At 48.5% G+C, this 15,852-nt stretch overlaps 1 protein-coding gene across 1 annotated transcript; it reads right to left on the minus strand.

Moving 5' to 3' along the window:
• Positions 1-467: 467 nt before the first annotated feature.
• ZFYVE19 (zinc finger FYVE-type containing 19) lies at positions 468-11,978 on the minus strand. Its single transcript, XM_064462533.1, has 11 exons — positions 11,702-11,978; positions 11,052-11,173; positions 9,169-9,222; positions 8,463-8,623; positions 7,221-7,366; positions 6,168-6,282; positions 5,395-5,604; positions 4,805-4,884; positions 3,977-4,087; positions 2,404-2,546; positions 468-989 (listed from the first exon to the last, which is right to left on the minus strand). Exons 1-11 carry the CDS (start codon positions 11,753-11,755, stop codon positions 923-925), a joined length of 1,263 nt encoding a protein of 420 aa, XP_064318603.1. The 5' UTR covers positions 11,756-11,978; the 3' UTR covers positions 468-922.
• Between the last annotated feature and the right edge of the window lie 3,874 nt (positions 11,979-15,852).

Below are 15,852 nucleotides of genomic sequence, written 5' to 3' on the forward strand. Positions count from 1 at the left end.
CTGGCAAGTGCCACTTGTGTATGGACTGTCTCCAGGGAGTCATATGACTGTATTAAACTGAGCTTCTCTCATAGCCAGATAAAGAGCATCACACAGGTAACATTTTTATCCTACCAGCAGAGCGAATAATAAACAGCCAAACCCTGCTTTCGGACTAACACACAACTCTTCCAGACTAACACGCTGCTCTTACAGACCACATGGAACCTCAGCACAGCACTGCAGATCACAGCGCTGTGCATCAGTAGCATCACAAAGCATCCTTCGTTTCAAGTACGTGAGCAGTACTGTCGTCATGGCAGAATAGCCCCTGCAGCTTTTCCAGCCACCCCACAGAAACACTTTTGATGACTCATGAACCTTCATTTCTTTCCCTAAGCCACTTACCACTAGACTGATATCATTATAAGAGGGCAACACTTTTAAAGGGTTATCAGGCATTTCCAGGAGAGAATTTAACCGCAGGCCTCCATAAATATTTTTATTACGCTTTGGAAGTTCTCATCATACACATGATCACGACATAGACAGTTTTCTTAGCGCAAAGTGCTTTGCTGCCTGTTGTAAGCTGTTAGCAAAAGCGGGGAGTTACTTATCAGCCAATCAGTACTGCCTTAAACACACATCTTCACTGCTGCCCACATTGCCTTACCGTCTGTATTTACAGACTCATATTCACCTCCTCATATCAAGTCCTCATTTATCCCCAAGCATGCACAGCAAACCCTGCATTTCTGTGGTTGTATTTGTGAGGGCAAAGTCACACGCCCTCCAAGCCTCTCTCAGATTACAGCACATCCTTTAACTGTCCAAAACATCACCCATTTTGGCTGCAAATCCACTCGGACTCTTCCCATATGGCCAACTCCTCTCTTTTCCCATTCTCCATCTTCTTTTCTGCCCATGAAGAGTGTGATCACTTCTACTTGCAAGGAAGATGATAGTGGGAGGTGTGGTGGTCCTTCAGGTCAAACTCATCGTGGCCTTCCCTGAGGAGCAAACACAAAGTGCATTTAGAAGGAAACACCCAGGCAGGGAACTCACCCTTAACCACAGCACAAGATGTCTCTCAGCAGCCCTTAACCAGAAATCTATCCCAAGGGTTAGCTGTAAGGACCCAACTGGCAGCCACATGGACTGACTATTTAAGATATTTACTTGTAACAGAAACCTCTGAGATGCTTTCTGGAAAGGTCTGCTCATCCTCGCCTGCTTGAATGGGAAATCAGAATAGGTCCTTCTGTCTCTTTCCCTCTTTGAGAGATTCATGTAACTTATGGCTCATTTTCAGCACCATGTCTGGGATTCCCAGGCACATTAGCAACTCCTATGACAGCAGTAAAAATGACAGCCTGCTCCACACAACTCTGAAAAAATAACCATTGTGGCTAAAATGCAATGTTTTGGCAGCTGTCTTAACCATGCTTAGGAGCAGGTAATGTTGAGTAAGGCACATGCTTGCATCTGCAGCATGCAACTGACACACACACTCACCTGCCAGACTGCTGCTTCTGCTTTTACTGATGTTTGCTGTCTGATACTTTTGTTTGTTTTGGTTTTAATCATCTAAAGTTGCCATTCATACGTTTTCTTACCATTTTCATATGTTCTCCCCCACTCCATTTCCACCTCTCTACAAAAGCATTTGCAGAAAATGAGAGAATACACACAAAAGCATCTCTTATTATCCCAAGCAGATTCTTAGCATCCTGTTGTCTAAATGTCATCTAGCACTAACCTGAGAACCCAGCTAACTACCCAATACTTTTGAGGCATGAAAAAGAGATGCCACACAAGCTGTGAAGAATATTTTTGTATTCAAAGGAACTAACCCTCCAAATCTGAGACATGCAACTTTTTTGTCAAAAAAAAATCAAGGTACAGATGTTTAAGAACCAAGACTAAAGCTGCTGCAAGGCCTTCCTGAGGAAAAAATGTTTACCCGTACATGTTTCAAAGATTTTTTTTTTTAATATGGCTTAAGACTGCAGAGTCTCAACCTAAGGAAAGCCTCTGGAATTTATACTATCTGATCTCCCCTCTTACGGGAATCCAGCCCAGACCATCCCTCCATGTCATTAACAAGCCAAGTCACTGAACAATGGTCTTGCTTATCCCATCCCACGCAATGCAGCACATCAGCTGCTCCAGAGAACACTGAGACAGTGTGCCCACACATGCACTGGAGCAGTACAGACAGAACATTTCTGCCTAGGACCAGTTTAGTCCCTGAAGCCTGGGGTAAGTACTGATTGCACAAAGTATTTCCATAACAACTCAGACCTGGGTTCTTCAAATCTTCCCTTCTACTGCCTGCTTTTCTGCCCAACAGCAAGAACAAACAAAAGCAGCCAAGCTTACCTGTGATCCGCCTCTCAGACCAAGAGGAATTGCAAAACTTACTGAAAACAGCGCTGGCAGTAGAGGTCCCCATCGCAGCCGTGGCAGCGCAAAGTGGCATCTTCATTGCAGATACAGCACCAGGGTAACTCATCCTCATCGCTGTCGTCTGCCCTGGCAAGAGGTATGCTGGTTGGAGTCTGGCTCTAATTCACAGAGAAAACAGAGACACAGAATTCAAATCCCAGCAGAGACAATCTAGGACTTTCATCATAATGCATCATGGCCACAATGACGTGTCACACGGTTCGTAGTTCACCCTCTGTTGATCCTAAGTCTGTGAGGTTAACTTGCCCAGAGCCCAAGGATAGCCTCCATATGTATCCAGATTGTTAAATAGAAACCCAAGGTACTCCCTATCATTCGCTCGTGAATCTATGTTGCTCGGAAGGTAAACAGGTATTCACCCTCATTTAGTGTCGATAGCAATATACACCAACGTTGTCCATACTGTCTTAAGGGGATGAAGCCCACAGCTTCTGGCAGGCACCAAAACAATACCAAGTGACTGACAATCCCTGCTGCAAAGGCGAGCGATCAAGCAGTTTTACCGAAAGCAGTTATGTGGGAAGGGAAACCGATGTGGAGGTGCAGGGGTTGTTTTCTCCTTGTTACCAAAAAAAAAAAAACTGGGGGACAAAGGAAGTGGTTTGCCAAAAGGCCCCTACTATTGATTTGTACCTGAGCTTGAGCCAAAAAGATATTTTGAAATCATAATCTAAAATCTATCCAAAAAGCCATCTATAGTCTCCTCTTGCTTTACAGAGAACTCTTGTGGAACTTAACAGCCATATACACACTGGGACACTGTGCCCGGACACTGGTAAAGGCAGCTTCCCTAACACAACAGCAGTAAGATGGCACTATCTTTTACACCAGTAATCCCAGAAACGCAAGGTGGCATACCTATGAGATGGATGTTTTCAATAGTGCTTACAATTAAATAATTTCTTCCACTGGGGACAGGCCTGTCAGGTGTCTGTGAGTCACAGGTCCATTTAATTCTCATAATATACATTAGAGAAGGTGTACGTATTTCCATAGTAGGCTGGAATCCATTCTGAGCATAGGATATCTTGTTACTAATTCCTTCCTCTGTCATTATGTGACAACACAGACAGTCAATTACTATCTTGAGGTTCTATTCTGAATGCTGAAAGCAATGGCGAGCCTCCCACTTACTCTGGTTCAGGGTGTATGGTACCAGACTGTGGCCTTCTTGGTCTAATTATATTGGTGAGTTAAAAATCCCTTCTCTAATATCCATCTTGTGAGGTCTACACTAACTTCTCCTGGTTTAGAGGACACCATCCCATTCAGCAGAAAGCCAGCCTGAAAGGAATTGTATTCCAGGGAGCAATTCCTTTTAAAACTACAAGGGTGACACTCAGCTGTGCTCAGGCTTGGTCAGCCTTGCATAAGCCACACAGCTTGTCTGCTCTAGAGAAGCTGGTTGTTTGGTTTTTTTTTTTTCCCCCTGCATCAAGCCTAGGCTACACCAAACTTGCTGCAGAACTGTACTCTCCCAAGACTCTGGAACATGTTCATTTCAAGAGATCCTGAGCAGCTCACTCACCTTTTGCTTTTCTTTCTTAGGCAGGTTCTGTTGTGAGGGTCCTGGCTGGGTGGTCTGATCTGGAGAAATGTTGAATCCAGTTGCTTCATCCAAGGCTGCTTCCTCTGTGAGCTGGTAACAACAGAAAGCAAGACGTCTCTAGTTTCAAACACAGCTGGGAGCTTTATCCTAGGTTCTCAACCTCCTGCCCTTCTCCTCGCTCTTGTGCAGTAACAGGAGAGGACAAGCCTGAATACATCTGGTGTTATCCAGACAGGTGTGAGCTTGCTCTGTCTGCACTCTGAACGCTGCATGTACGTTGTGAACAGCCAGTGTAGCAGCAGGGGCCTTCAGATACCACACTCTGCTTTGCAGCACAGCTATCAGCAGACCCTCAACATCACGCTAATCACGCGCGTGTGATCTGTAATCAGGCAGAAGCTTAAGCACAGAAAGCTTGTGTCTGCCTGCAAGACAATTCATAGACATTTTAGAGAGAAATCTAGGCGCAAGCTGCGCTAAACAGCACACATCTCATCATCTATGTTCTAGCTGAGTGGGGGAAAAAAAATGAAACAAGAAGTAAGGGAGTACCAACAGAGTGGGGCTGGAGAGGAGACACACACCATTAGGCATGAATGAGAAAGCCATGTGACAGAGTAGAAGTAATGTTGTCAATTGCCTGTAGCTGAAAGGCCCATGGGAGCTCCTGTTGGAAAAGCACTCGGAAGGGAAGGAATGAAACTCTACCCAGGAACAACAACACATCATTTGCATGCTCACCAGGTAACACGCATACCGGCAATAACTGAAAGGAAGATAAACAAGACCACAGCTGCCACTTCTGACCTGTTTTAGCACTCTGCGAATGGCTTCCTCCTCAGCCACTTCCTCATCACTGTCAGGGAATTCATAGGTTTCCAGTGTCACTGCAGGAGCAAGAGACGGGAGACTGTAACCCACGCCTGCCTCAAACCTTGTCCCCACTTACGTGCCAGAGACAACCCTTTGTGGAGTGAGCTGGCTTTGAAATTCTGGCTCTGGCACAGACAGATCCTCTTCAGAGGGGGGCCCCTCAGAAAGGGCATTACTGTTTGTTTTTAATATTGGAAGAGGGAAGGAAAAAAATCCCCACCAAAACCAGAGCTTTGCTTTTAAAAGCTTTGTTAACCTCACCAGAGCATGCTAGAATTATCTCAGATAATGGTGCAAGACAAAGCAGTCTGACCTTACAGCTCCGGCATTTACCCTCAACCAAGATCTTTCACACTGATTTCATGGTGAACCAACCCATACGCCTTTAGAGACATAACACAAAATCTCAGTCTGTTTCTTTCAGAACAGAGGAATTAAATGGATTAATGCCTCTCGGAAAAGAAATTAATCTATCACAGGAACTTGGTTCCTCTCTTGGCACTGTACTCTTGTCTGCTACCCACCTTTCTCTGGGTCCTCGCCTCTGAGCACTGCCAGTCTCTTGGCAACTTGTAGGACCTTTTCCTGCCTAGTGTTCTCTTCCCGCAGCTCAGCAGCAGCTTCTGCCAGAAGTTTATTCTTCTCCTCCTCTAGCTGTTTTGGGTCCAGATTTGTAGGGCAAACAGAATCTTCACTTTCCCTATTGAGATCATTCAACCTTTGGCTACTAAGAGCTGCAAACAGACACACAGAACATGCTGGTGACTCAGCAGCAATGTTCCTTGGTCACAGACAACATGACTAAAGCAATGGTACGAGAGCAGCTTGCTGCTCTCCATTAATCTGGAAAATAATGGGAGAAGGCATGCCACAGTAGGATCTGGACTCTTCATGTAGAGAAGAAAGTGAGCTGATCTGTGGTATACAGTGAGATGACAGAGAAAGCACCACAGCTAGTAAGATAATGGTATCCCAGATTCTGATGTTTTGAAAAAGCGCAGGTGTGTTAGGAGTAGCAACAGCTCCTCCCCAGGGAAGGGTCACCTTAGAGAAACAGAGAGGACCAATCTGAATAATACAACCCTGAGAAGAAGGAACCATCTCCCAGGCAAAGACAATGAGACCCAGTATGGAGTCAGATGGCTGCTCTTGGTCAATCTGGGAGTCATAGGGGGACATAAGGACAAACTGGACACCTAGCTCACCTGTAAGCTAGACAGGGAGGCACATATTCCCTTCTCACTATAGCACGTACATTATTAGACAGAAACAGGTCTTTCAAAGCCAAAATAGATACCGTGAGGCTGGACTCTTGGTCTGTAATGTGCATCAATGGCAGCTTCCTCAGACAGTTGAGTTAACAGGTCATCTGTCTGCTGGACCAGACTTCTGGTATCGGGAGGTTGGTGTACCTGAGAAACAAGGAGGGCATGGGAATAGGCAAATGAGAGGGAAGTGGCACACTCAATCAAAGGAAAAGTTTGGTAACCAAGATCACCCTAGGTGGGAGCAGCATAAAATGATGCATCCACTGATCTTGAGAGTCTCATCTTACCATTACCTAGTATCAGACTTTCAGGGCCTTTCTCAGAGGTGCTGAATGTGCACAACTCTAAAAGCAGTCACCCAAACAAGGCAAAGGGGTGCTGAATGTACAGGAGTACATGCTGCTGGTTCCCAACCCCAGCTCTGTCACAACCTCCTATGTAAACAAAGTGCTATTCTCAACAGTGCCAGCCAGTTTCTCTTGTCAGGTGTCACAATCATGATCTTGTCACCTTCCTCAGCCCCGCTGAGGTCTCTGATAACAGCTGGGTGTGCAGCACTGCTGAAAAAGGAGCATGAGGAAATGATTTCTCCGGCACAAGATCACTCATACAGGCTTTGAAGGCATACATCCAACTCATTCCTCTGCAATCTCAGACTAACCACTCTGTGCTTCCATTTCTGGAATAATTAACAGGATTTTGCCCAGCTGGGATGCAGTAACAACTACAAGATACAATTAGAAGGTAGAGCTGATAAGCCCCAAACACAGACAAACAGCTCTGAAAAAATTATCAGACCACTTAGGTATACAAATGGCTTGAGAGGAAAAAACAGAGCATCCATTGTTAAAAATAAATACATTAACTACATTTGACACAAAGGAACATACTGCATTCAGATTGAAGCAGTGAACTGGTAAAGGCTGGCCATTTGCTGCTGGAGCAATGCACTAACAGGAAATGGAAGTTTCTGCAGAGAGGCACCTGGCCGCAAAAAGGCTGAGGAAAAGCTAACATGCTGCAACACCAGTTACTGCGTCGGCTCAGAATACACTGCTGGCTAAAGAGCTGAGGGAGCTTACAGGTCTGGGAACGTGGGAAGCAGGATCTCTCCCCTGCAGGACAGCCAACCGGTCCTCTATTTCCTGTGTGGATGGAACGGGTCTCCAGCATTCCTCCTTCAGGGCAGCCAGCCTAGATTCGATCTCAGCCTGAGTAGGGATGGACTCTGCAATTCAGAATAACCCAAGGGAGGAGATCACTCTGTTATTGAAAACAAAGGCTTCAAAATTTTTTTTCTTAAAATTTTATTTTTCTGGGATCAGACTCCAAATACCTGAGCATAAAACCTCCCTCGGCCCCTGACTTGAGATACTAGGGTCAGGCAGAGAAATAAGTGTCATTTAGGCAGTATGGTCCATTGCTCCCACACCTCCTAATGTAATCCTAGGCATATCAGACTGAAACTGTCCCTGTCACATAACAGGATGAGAGGAAACTGCCTCAAGTTGCACAGGGGAGGTTTAGATTGGATATTAGGGAAAATTTACTCACTGTAAGAGTTATCAAGCACTCGAACAGGCTGCCAGGGAACTGGTTGAATCACCATCCTTGGAGGTATTTAAAAGACGTGTAGATGCAGCACTTAGGGACATGGTCTAGTGGTGGACTTGGCAGTGTTAGGTTTACGGTTGGACCTGATGATCTTGAAGGGCTTTTCCAACCCAAATGATTCTATGATAATTAGGTCACCGCTTTGCAGTGTGTTTTTTCCATTTCAGAGACCACATATCATTTTCTAAATAGTTTATTCTCCCACAGGCACCACAAGGCTGTCCCAAAACCTGACAACTGTGGACTGGGATAAGAGTCCTTTTTTTCTCTGTGAGGCAAGGCTGACCAGAAATTAATCCCACAGAGGCTGGCACTGCTGCTGCCCAGGACAATGACACACAGGAAACCTTCTGCAAAGGTTTGGCCAAAGACCCTTATTTCATTCTGCTTCTATTGGGTTTGACACAGGCTTTTACGCCAAACAATGGAAAATGAGAGTGATTTTACAGGTAAGATACTGCCCCAAAAACTGAGCAGCACTTTCAAGGGAAACCACAAGAAGCAAAAAGAAACTGGAATATTAATCTAAAATCATTGTAGAATCTTGCCATTGTGGCAGCAGGACATGGATGCTCTGTCCAATTTTACCCCTCCAATTCCCTAAAAAGGCAGGCTCTGAAAGCCCAGCACTTCCCTCTCCCTCTAGGTTCCATGTTTCCCAAGTAGCAGTATTCCCACCCAAGGTATCTCTGCTGTCCTCCAAAACTCACTTGGTTTCCTTTCTTCCCTGAGCCTCTCCAGTCTCTCTGCAATAGCTCTATCCTCTTTTGAGAGCCCCTGGTATCTGGAGTCTGCTTGACCTGGGAGTTTTGCAGCTGCCTTCTGTTGTTCTTTCAGCTGGTTTTGCTTAGCTTCAAAAGCTGCCACACGCCTGTGACACGGATGGAAAAAAAGACATGACGGCTGAGAACAGAGTTTTAAACCCTGAGATAAGAAAACAACCTCTGTGAACTCAACAAGGCTATTTGAAGGATGTCAGTGTAGAACAGAACAAAAACCACTCCCTCCTGTATCAGGCTCCCCCATATCAGCACAATGATGTACTCATAAGGGTGATGAAAACCTTAGCTCACAGAAGCAGCACATCTGGCATCATTTGCAAGGAAACAAGGAACATTTCACCACCAGGTTCCTGCTTCCAGGCAACCCTGATCAGTCACAGATAAATGTAGGCATGTGGCTCTTCAGGAGCCTGTTCAAAAGAGCAGACACCCCAAACCCAGCCCCCCCCACCCCCCCAAACAAATGAAAAACCCAAACAACAAAACAAAATCCCCATCCTTAATCTAGCTCTGAACAGGCAAATACCCACATCACAACCCCCGCTTTTGCTGGTCTCTATAGGGGAAGAGGAATGAGGGCCCTAAAGGCTACTCTGCAGCAGAAACAACCGTCTGATTGGCAAGCGCAACTCACTTTTTGTAGTTTTCTGGTGGTGACCATTTTGCCGAACTGCTTTGAGACAGCTCTCTGGAAGACAAAACCAGTGATTTCTCTGAACTCAGCCTGAAATGCTGCAATCATCTAGTCTCTCAACTCAAGAGGAATCAGTACACGTTTCTTGACCTCCTGGTACAGCCCCTTTCATAACCTCATTAATATGGAGAGCGATTGTCTTATGGAAGGGATTAAGACAATATAGCTGCCTGGGACAGCAGGGGACTTCATTTCTAGTCCTTCGGTCCAGTTGTTTTGCACCTGGACAAAACGTGATTTAATATGGTCACCGGTGATCCAAAGGAGGAGGGGCTGAATACCATTGCCTTCCACAGCCTGCACCTCTCCGTTCAGAGAACGGATAGAAAGTAGTTAGGTAAGACTCCCAGTGTAATTAGCTGCCATGCAGCAGAACGCTCTGAAAGGAGCTGCGGCATGCAACAAACACAGAACTACACAATGCACAAGCTAAACAAAACGTTACCAAAATTATTATATAACCACTGGTATCGTAACAAGAATCTTCTAGCACACCTGAACACAGCACAGCACAAACACAACCTGTGTAACTATCCTCTACTTTGCTGTATTCAGGTTGAGCTGCTAAACTGCACACTTACGCAAGGTAGTTTTATTCATAAAATATTAATTTTATTCATTCTTACAAGTCACAGCTACAAGCACATCTGTGCTGTGCTAAGGCCTTTATAGTAATGAAAAAATGCAACATTGTTGGACCACTTTCCGGTTCTAAAGTTTCAGTTCTGAAAGCTATTTGCATGAAGAACAACACCACATGCAGCTTACAGAGCTGCAGCCTACATGTATTAACCACCTGCTATCCAGTCAGGGAGGTTTTTTTTTTTTCTGCTGGAACTCTATAGTACTGATATTAAAGAGATGAGAAAAAACCCCAAAAGAAACATGGAGAAAGGCTGCCCTGTTTTCTTAATGTCTTTGGAATTATAAAGAGAAATCAGAAAATTTCAAAATGGAAAGACTGAATACTGTATTTTCACCGTCAATTGCTCACACTGTTTTCATGAGCCACTGCTTCTGGAATGAAGACCTCTGTTAACAAGAGGCCCTTCTCCTTTAGACACCTGCAGAGGCAGAAAATTCCCCACTCGCTGGTAAAAAATCCTTGCTATAGGAGAGAAGTGAGGAAGAGAGGTAAGAGGAATGCAAGAGAAGGAAAAGGACACAGAAGAATTGGCTGAGAAAGGTTCTGGCATACACTTGTGTTACTTGTTCACGTGTATAACCCATATTGCTACTAATTCTGTTTTTTTGTTTTCAACAGGCAATCTACAGGTTATGTTTGCAATTTTTTTTTTTAAAGCAAACTCGTTTTATGCTACAAAATTTTATGTCTTCAGGATACACATAGCAGAGATCCCTCCTCAGCGAGGGTTTGTGTTGCTGTTTGCCCTCAGAGGCAATAACACTTCAAACACCTTATTCTCAGGCCGTTCAACTACTGCACATCTGAAAAGCCTGCCAGCGCTTTCAAACGGGTGTAGGTTTATGGGCAATAACAGAGGGGCTTAACCTGGTCTCATCTAGCTAAGATATCCACAGGCATTCAGTGTCCATCCGTGAAGATTTAAACCTGGTTCTTCCAGACTACTCTGTCACCATAGAGAACAGCCCCACAAATCCCGATTCCTTTCTTTGGACCGAACTGCTGCTGCGTGAGCTGTGCGGTAACAGCCCAGCTTGACACTCCAGGGTACGGGCAGCACGCGTGCACAGGCGCAAGGCACAGCTCTCATGCAGAAATCTGCAACACAACATGAGGACGCAAAATGAAGAAAGCAAGCAGGGCGCTGTTTTGGGGCAAAGAAACGCTCCCATCTTACCCGGTTAGTTTTCCGTGACACTGCTTGCACACCTTCTGCTGAGCGCTTCCACGGCGGGGAACGGCAGCGCTGAATCTAAGGCAGCCTGAGCAGAACAACCGCCCGCAGCTCCTGCACCCGTGCTGCGAGAGACAGCAGAGAGGGGCACGTCAGGGCTTCCCCCAGGGGCTGCGCAGGCCTCGCCGCTGCTGCTGGCCGCGGGGTCCTCCGGGCAGCGGGAACCACGCCGTGCCAAGGCGCAAGGGGTAACGCTGCGGCTACGCCGGTTTTTTAAGAGAACTGCATCCTTAGCTGCTGCTGAAGATGCGGAGCCTCTCGAGAGCCTTTGAGCACCAACACATAACCCCTGCTAGAAGCAGAGACACCATTTTGTTCTGTAGTATAATAAAGTACAATAAAGTGTGTGTGGGCGGAATTCTCCGAGACAACGACCGAATATTCGATTAGAGAGATGGGATCTAATGAGGACTTTCCTTCTCGCAGTGATGGCACAGATTTAAAAGGCGGAGTCCCCACGAGAGCCCCGGGAGCCGGTACCACAGTGCTGGCGGCGAAGCGTGCCCCGGCGCCGAGCGGGGCAGGACTCCCGGTTCCCTGCTCCGGCCCTGCGGGCTCCGCAGCCGCCCCCGGCCCCCCTCAGCCGGACTTGCCTCTTTCTTGAAGACAGAGAACTTGGACGCGCACCCACAACACCGGCTGTCCATGGCGCTCCCTGAGCCCGACGGCCGCCGGGGCCCTGCCCGGCGCTCAGGCACGGCGCTGCGCCCGGCCTATGCCGAGCCCCATAGGCGTGTGTGTGTGTCCCCCGCTTTCCTCAAGGTCATTCTTAGACCTGGGCGCGGCAGCGAGCCAGGACTAACGGGGAGGCCGCAAAACCGCCCGCTCGCCCCTCACGCCCCGAGCCGGTATGGCACGACGCCCGCACGGCCGCGGCGCACGGCCCGAAGGGAGCTGTAGTCCCCCGCGCGGCCCTCCTCCCGCCCGGCCCCCCGGCGGCCCCCCGGCGGCCCTCCTCCCGCCCGGCCCCCCGGCGGCCCTCCTCCCGCCCGGCCCCCCGGCGGCCCTCCGGCGGCCCTCCTCCCGCCCGGCCCCCCGGCGGCCCCCTGGCGGCCCTCCGGCGGCCCTCCTCCCGCCCGGCCCCCAGGCGGCCCTCCTCCCGCCCGGCCCCCCGGCGGCCCTCCTCCCGCCCGGCCCCCCGGCGGCCCTCCTCCCGCCCGGCCCCCCGGCGGCCCCCTGGCGGCCCTCCTCCCGCCCGGCCCCCCGGCGGCCCTCCTCCCGCCCGGCCCCCCGGCGGCCCTCCTCCCGCCCGGCCCCCCGGCGGCCCTCCTCCCGCCCGGCCCCCCGGCGGCCCTCCGGCGGCCCTCCTCCCGCCCGGCCCCCAGGCGGCCCTCCTCCCGCCCATAAACTACAGTACCCAGGGCTCCGCGCAGCACCCGGCGCCGGGCCGGCCGCGGTGCCTGCTCGGGAACGCGGAACAGCCGGCTCTGCCGCGCGGTGCATCGCGGTACGTGTAGTCCGGTGCCGGGGTCCTGCCCGGGCGGGGGCTGGGGAAGGCTCCGGGCGGGTACGGTTACGGGCGGGGCTCCCCGGGGCTCAGTGCTGGGGCCGGTCTTGTTTAATAACTTTATCACTGATCTGGATGAGGGGATCGAGGGCACCCTCAGTAAGTTTGCAGGTGACACCAAGTTGGGCGGGAGTGTCGATCTGCTGGAGGGCAGGAAGGCTCTGCAGAGGGACCTGGACAGGCTGGATCGATGGGCCAAGGCCAATTGTGTGAGGTTTAACAAGGTCCAGTGCCGGGTCCTGCCCTTGGGTCACACCAACCCCAGGCAGCGCCCCAGGCCTGGGGCAGGAGTGGCTGGAGAGCTGCCCAGTGGAGAAGGCCCTGGGGGTGTTGGTTGACAGATGGCTGAACACGAGCCAGCAGTGCCCAGGTGGCCAAGGCCAACAGCATCCTGGCTTGTATCAGGACTAGTGTGGCCAGCAGGAGCAGGGAGGTGATTGTGCCCCTGTACTCGGCACTGGTGAGGCCCCACCTCGAATATTGTGTTCAGCTTTGGGCCCCTCAGGACAAGAAGGACACTGAGGGGCTGGAGCGTGTCCAGAGAAGGGCAAAGCTGGTGAAGGGTCTGGAGAACAAGTCTGATGAGGAGCGGCTGAGGGGGCTGGGGGGGTTTAGCCTGGAGAAGAGGAGGCTGAGGGGAGCCCTTATCGCTCTCTGCACTACCTGAAAGGAGGCTGTAGTGAGGTGGGTGTTGGTCTCTCCTCCCAGGTCACTAGCGATAGAACAAGAAGAAACAGCTTCAAGCTGCATCAGGAGAGGTTTAGATTGGATATTAGGCAAAATGTCTTTCCTGAGAGAGTGGTCAGGCGTTGGAACAAGCTTCCCAGAGAGGTGGTGGAGTCACCATCCCTGGAGGTATTTAAAGGACGTGTAGATGTGGCACTTCAGGGCATGGTTTAGGAGGCCTGGGGGTGTTGGGTTGGCAGTTGGACTTAATGATTCTAGAGGTCTTTTCCAAGCTTAATGATTCTATAAGACTCCATTTCCTGGCAGGCAGCATGCTGGGCATGCAGGCCGGGAGCCCGGTGGCAGCAGGGCTGAGGTGATGGTCAGCTTCTGGCGGTGGCAGTTGGTCCTGTACCCTGCAGTGGGTCAGGGATGGGGGGTGGCCTGGCAGTGTCTCTCCCCTGCACCCCTCCTCGCCAGAAGGGCACACAGGGCGGCCGGCCCAACACCACAGGGAGGGCACACCTCAACCTTCCCGCCCCTCAGGAGGCACCTTGACCCAGCCTTACTCTTTCTTGGACGTTCACTGTCCCACAGTAATGAAAGGCTTTGGCTCTGTCAAGGTGGGAGAGGGAGGACTAGCAGGCTGTGTACTTTGTTGGTTTCTTGTGATGTAGTTTAGCAATTGCTTACAGCAGTTGCCGTATGACATCACTGCCTGATACACTGATGTGTGCCATGCTCCCAGTACAGCAGACGTTGTTAGCAGGGAGTCACATTTTTGCCCATTAACTGTCGTTGGGTGTTAATAAGGCAAAAAGTGTATTCTCTAATGCTGACAGGGTTGCGCTTGAATTATTCTGGTTGTTTTTGTCTTACACCTTTGATGAGATCCTGGCAGATCTGAAGAGCATGAAAGCAGCTGAACATCAAAACTGCAGTTATCCCCAGCCAATATTTCTGCCAGTGTTTGTTTGCATTCTTTCAGAAGTCAATGTCCTACAGGGCTCATAACAAAAAGTTACTAAGTGTAGTTCTAAGTACCATTTGTTCCCGTGACTGTTAATTCTGTGGGTTTGCAATTACATTTTGCATTCTTCCCACTTTAATAGAAAAGTCCTACATAGATAAAGACCTACATAGTTATATTAGGGAACTGACTGATCTATTCAAGGAACTAATACTCATTAATATTTGAACAAAGCTAAATTCAAACAAAAAAAATTGGGGGTTCCCCTCTCAAGCTTTCAGGTTTCTTTAATGGTAAAGAACATTAGCTAAAGAACTGTATAAATCTTGGAAGCTAAACTTTGCATCTGTCCAGCAATTGTATTAGAGACCACCTGGAAATTCCAGGTACTGCGGGCATAAAGCAGGGAATCGAGACAAATATGAAACAGAATTTATTCAAATGAAAGACTTCATTTGATGTTGTCTTTGCTATTGAGCTGGTCAATGGGAAAATAGGAGCAAGAAATTTTAATCTGACTGTTACTGATTGAGGGGTGTACTTCAGAATGCTGCTCTTTAACACAAAATACGGGCAGAGACCCAAAGAACCTTCCTATCCAGAGCGCACCACCAACAGAGGTGCACGGAAGGGAGCAAGGCAGTTAAAGAAATTGAACTTACCTGTTTAGAAATGCCTTGGTTGAACTTGCCAGAAGGAACTGAGAGTCATGATCAGGGCAGGCGAAGACCTCGCTCTCCCGTGACTGGGGAAGAGGAACAAGGTACATTCACATTCCCCTGCTGGTATCCACCAGAGGGGGCCCGGCTCCCACAGTTCTTCCAACTCCTGCACCAGAAGGCCATCTGCCAGCTGAACAGTAGCAGCTTTTGACTTTTTTCCTCTTGCCTGCAGATATTTCCCATGATAAAGGGAACGCCGATTATTAAGATCCTATGTGATGACTTAGCCCATAAGGTTTTCAATTTCTGTTTAAGTGTAGGAGAGATTAAATGGTCTTTGGTTCATATGTCCTCTCCTCGCCCAACTCAGTTGTTACACAGTAAATTGTCTGTTCTCTGTCCTACATAGAGCTACAAACACTGTGTTCTTCTCTAACTTGCTGTAAAACTGTGCCCCAGTGTATTAGACTTGGCATTGATAGTCTTTGGGCTTGATTATTATAATGGAATGCATCTAGAAGTAAAACTTTTGGTTTGAAAAAGTTCAAGTTAATTCAAAATGGGCCTACTAAGTCTCCCAGGCTGTAATGTTTCTCCTTGCAGTTCAGTGTGATAAAAAGGGCAGATTATCACCACAGTGAAATTGAAAACTGAGTTTCAGTACTGTCTTGCTGTTTCAGTAGGCTCATTTTCTTCCTCTAGACAAGGAACCAACTGTACTATCAGCATGCCAAAAGCTGTCCTTATTTTCTCTCAGGCACTGGGATTCTGGTCATGCAAGCAAGTGTGGTCTCAACCACAGTTATTTACTTATGTAACAGAAATGTGGTTTAAATTAAACACAGAAAAGAGCTATGAGTAGTACATTTTTTGTGTGTGTTTCTGTAGTGTTGTTTTTCCCCTACAGCAGTAATTGACAGATCTCTGTTCCGGTTCTTA

The sequence above is a fragment of the Phalacrocorax carbo genome, chromosome 10 (genome assembly GCF_963921805.1).
Source record: "Phalacrocorax carbo chromosome 10, bPhaCar2.1, whole genome shotgun sequence".
NCBI classification, from domain to species: Eukaryota; Metazoa; Chordata; class Aves; order Suliformes; family Phalacrocoracidae; genus Phalacrocorax; species Phalacrocorax carbo.

Excerpts from the sequence above, each read along its gene's own strand:
- ZFYVE19 (XM_064462533.1), bottom strand. The coding sequence starts at position 11,755 with ATGGACAGCCGGTGTTGTGGGTGCGCGTCCAAGTTCTCTGTCTTCAAG. Across the intron at positions 6,283-7,220 it reads CTTCCCACGTTCCCAGACCT|GTACACCAACCTCCCGATAC; the intron begins GTAAGCTCCCTC and ends CTTGTTTCTCAG. Across the intron at positions 5,605-6,167 it reads ACCAAGAGTCCAGCCTCACG|CTCTTAGTAGCCAAAGGTTG; the intron begins GTATCTATTTTG and ends GTCTGTTTGCAG.